We start from the raw sequence: 2,838 nt of genomic DNA on the forward strand, positions 1-2,838 counted from the left end.
GTTTTTTTGTTTGATTTTTAATTCAGTTCAATTTAATTTAATTTAATTTCGTGTTTGACTATTTCATTTTATCCAAGTCTGTGTTGTGTGTGCACGTGAAGCCTCCTCCACCTCCCACAGTCAGTCCAGGCGTTTTCCACCGAGGAGGCAGCGGAGCCTCCGTCACGTGACCCGCGTGCACCAATCACAGCGCGGCGGCACAACTTTGGCGATAAGCGAAGGAGGGTAAAGAGCGGCCGAACCCGAGCGGTCCCAGTGATCACTGGACTCCTCTCTGGTTCTGCTGGTTCTGGTGCTGTCCCCAGCAGCCCATGCGCGCGCCTGCAGCTCTCACACGCACACAACACGCAGGGCTGTGACTCGGACAATCATCTGTGACTGGCTGCTCTAATGCTGGGAGACAAGGCTCACGGTAAGTCCACACGGAACCGTCCTCCATCAGGTCTCCCCTGAGGGACACGGACACTGTCAGCAAAATATTCTGCATCAGGACAAACAAGAAGAAAAACACAACACCGTAAATACAATAATTATTATAATAATTATTATTATTATAATTATTATTATTATAATTATTATTATTATATACTACTACTAATAATAATAATTATTATTATTATATACTAATAATAATAATAATATTATTATTATTAGTATATAATAATAATAATAATAATAATAATAATAATAATTATTAATAATAATAATAATTATTATTATTATTATAATTATAAAAATTAATTCTTAGAAAACGAAACCTTGAAGCATTTTTGTAAAGAGGCAGCTAATAATAAATACAGCAACTCTTACTAACATTTACTAATAATAATTTAAAATGACAAGAAAAAGAAGCACGCACGCGCTGGTCAAACTAGCATAAATAACAATAATTCTGTGTATTAATATCCATCAGTAACAGTCATGTGCGCGTGCGGCGGAGCCTTCGGCTCTGCGGCCTTTCATCCTCTCACTGCGCCGCGCGCACCCGCAGCTTTAAACTTTTGCACAGTTTCTTCTCTTTCTCTTCTCCAAACCGAGCTGTAAAAACTGAGAGGATTGAAATGAAATGGAGGACAAAATCTGAGAACTGTGTAATTTGAAGCGAGATTAATTTCGATCAACTCATGGAAATAACTTGAATATAAACCTGATGGATTAGATGAAATATGCTCATTTTAAATTAAATTTATATCTGGGTAAAAAATACAAGTATGGAAATATTTTGTTCAAATTTAAAGTGTGACAAATTGGCAGTAAATGTTTAAAGATTTAAAATAATTATTTCCAGATTATTTTTATTTACATGAAGGGACTGAAAATAAAATGAGAAGAATGTAAAAACGAATTTCATGAAAACTTGAACAACTTCCTCCTCCTCTGTTTATTAAATGTAGAAAACATTGTTTATAAATGATAAATGTGCGCGTGTGTGTGTGTGTGTGTGTTTAGGTGTGACTCTGAAGGTGATGGAGTACACGTATGATGACGACCTGGAGGAGCTGTGTCCTGTGTGTGGAGACAAGGTGTCCGGATACCACTACGGCCTGCTCACGTGCGAGAGCTGCAAGGTAACCACCCCTCCTGGTCCTGGTCCTGGCCCTGGTCCTGGCCCTGGTCCTGGTCCTGGCCCTGGTCCTGGTCCTGGTCCTGGTCCTGGTCCTGGCCCTGGCCCTGGTCCTGGTCCTGTTTCTGGTCTTGGCTCTGGTCCTGGTCCTAGTCCTGGCCCTGGCCCTGGCCCTGGCCCTGGTCCTGGTCCTGGTCCTGGTCCATCACCAGTCTTTCTTCAGCGCTTCCATGTCGCAGGTTTTGTGGAGTTGCAGTAGAGGGTTTTAAATGTTCCCATGGTGCTTTGCGCGGTCTTGGCTCTTCATGTTGCTGGGGTCACCATTGGGGGGTCACCATTGGGGGTCACCATTGGGGGTCACTGGCTGCGGCGCCATGTTGGGTGAGCTCCACATGAACATCCAGTGATCACTTCCTGAAGGTGTCTTTAAAATCTGGTCAGTGCTTCGTGAGATATTTTGCTGACAGACTTGACTTTAAATAGTTAACGGCACAATCTTCAAATAAAAAAATAAAACCTTGTCTGTTGGCGCTCAGGTCAGGATGAGCAGAGTTCAGACCTGCAGGTTTGGACCGGACTCACACCAGAACTGATCAGCTGTAGATGCACATGCGTTCAGTGGTTTATACGATGATATTTTGCTAACAGGCTGACACGCCTCCGTTCCGTGGCGCGCGTCAGTCTTTGAGTTAAAACCCGTCAGTTCTGGAGCCTGACTCGCTCTGATCCAGAAACTTTCTGCTCATTTCCTCTCGTGCCGTTTAATAAAATGCGCGGGTCACGTGGTTCCGGTGGTTGTGTTCGGGCCCGGTGCTGACCCGGTCCAGTCTCCTGCTGTGTTGTGACTGCGCTGTTCCGTGTGCGCGCAGGGCTTCTTCAAGCGCACGGTCCAGAACAACAAGAGGTACACGTGCGCGGAGAACCAGGAGTGCAAGATCGACAAGACCCAGAGGAAGAGGTGTCCGTTCTGCCGCTTCCAGAAGTGCCTGAGCGTGGGCATGCGCCTCGAAGGTAAACAACAACAACAACAACAACAAGCTGCTTTTCATTTGCTTCCTGAAATGTTCAGTAAACACGTGTTTCCCTTCAGTTTGAACTCTGACAGTCTGCATGCTTAGGCCTGTTAGCAAAATATCTCCTGAGCCACTGAATGATTTATTGAACAGCTGGTTAGCTTTAGAAGTCAAACGAGTTCAAGATGAAAAATAAACGTGACTGCAGTGACTGAAACATCTGGACAGGTGTGGAGCTGCAGAGGCTCAAACATCTGGACA

General features: G+C 44.3%; 1 protein-coding gene across 1 annotated transcript in view; it reads left to right on the top strand.

Annotated features, from left to right (window-relative positions):
• Window positions 1-390: 390 nt before the first annotated feature.
• Window positions 391-2,838, top strand: part of LOC119413585 (nuclear receptor subfamily 5 group A member 2-like) — a 42,415-nt gene continuing 39,967 nt past the window's right edge. The window contains exons 1-3 of the mRNA XM_037680642.1: window positions 391-412; window positions 1,450-1,568; window positions 2,434-2,575. Coding sequence (XP_037536570.1) covers window positions 391-412; window positions 1,450-1,568; window positions 2,434-2,575 — 283 coding nt within the window. The remainder of the gene's footprint in view (window positions 413-1,449; window positions 1,569-2,433; window positions 2,576-2,838) is intronic.

Source organism: Nematolebias whitei, chromosome 8, assembly GCF_014905685.2.
Source record: "Nematolebias whitei isolate Nwh7 chromosome 8, NemWhi1, whole genome shotgun sequence".
Classification (NCBI taxonomy): domain Eukaryota; kingdom Metazoa; phylum Chordata; class Actinopteri; order Cyprinodontiformes; family Rivulidae; genus Nematolebias; species Nematolebias whitei.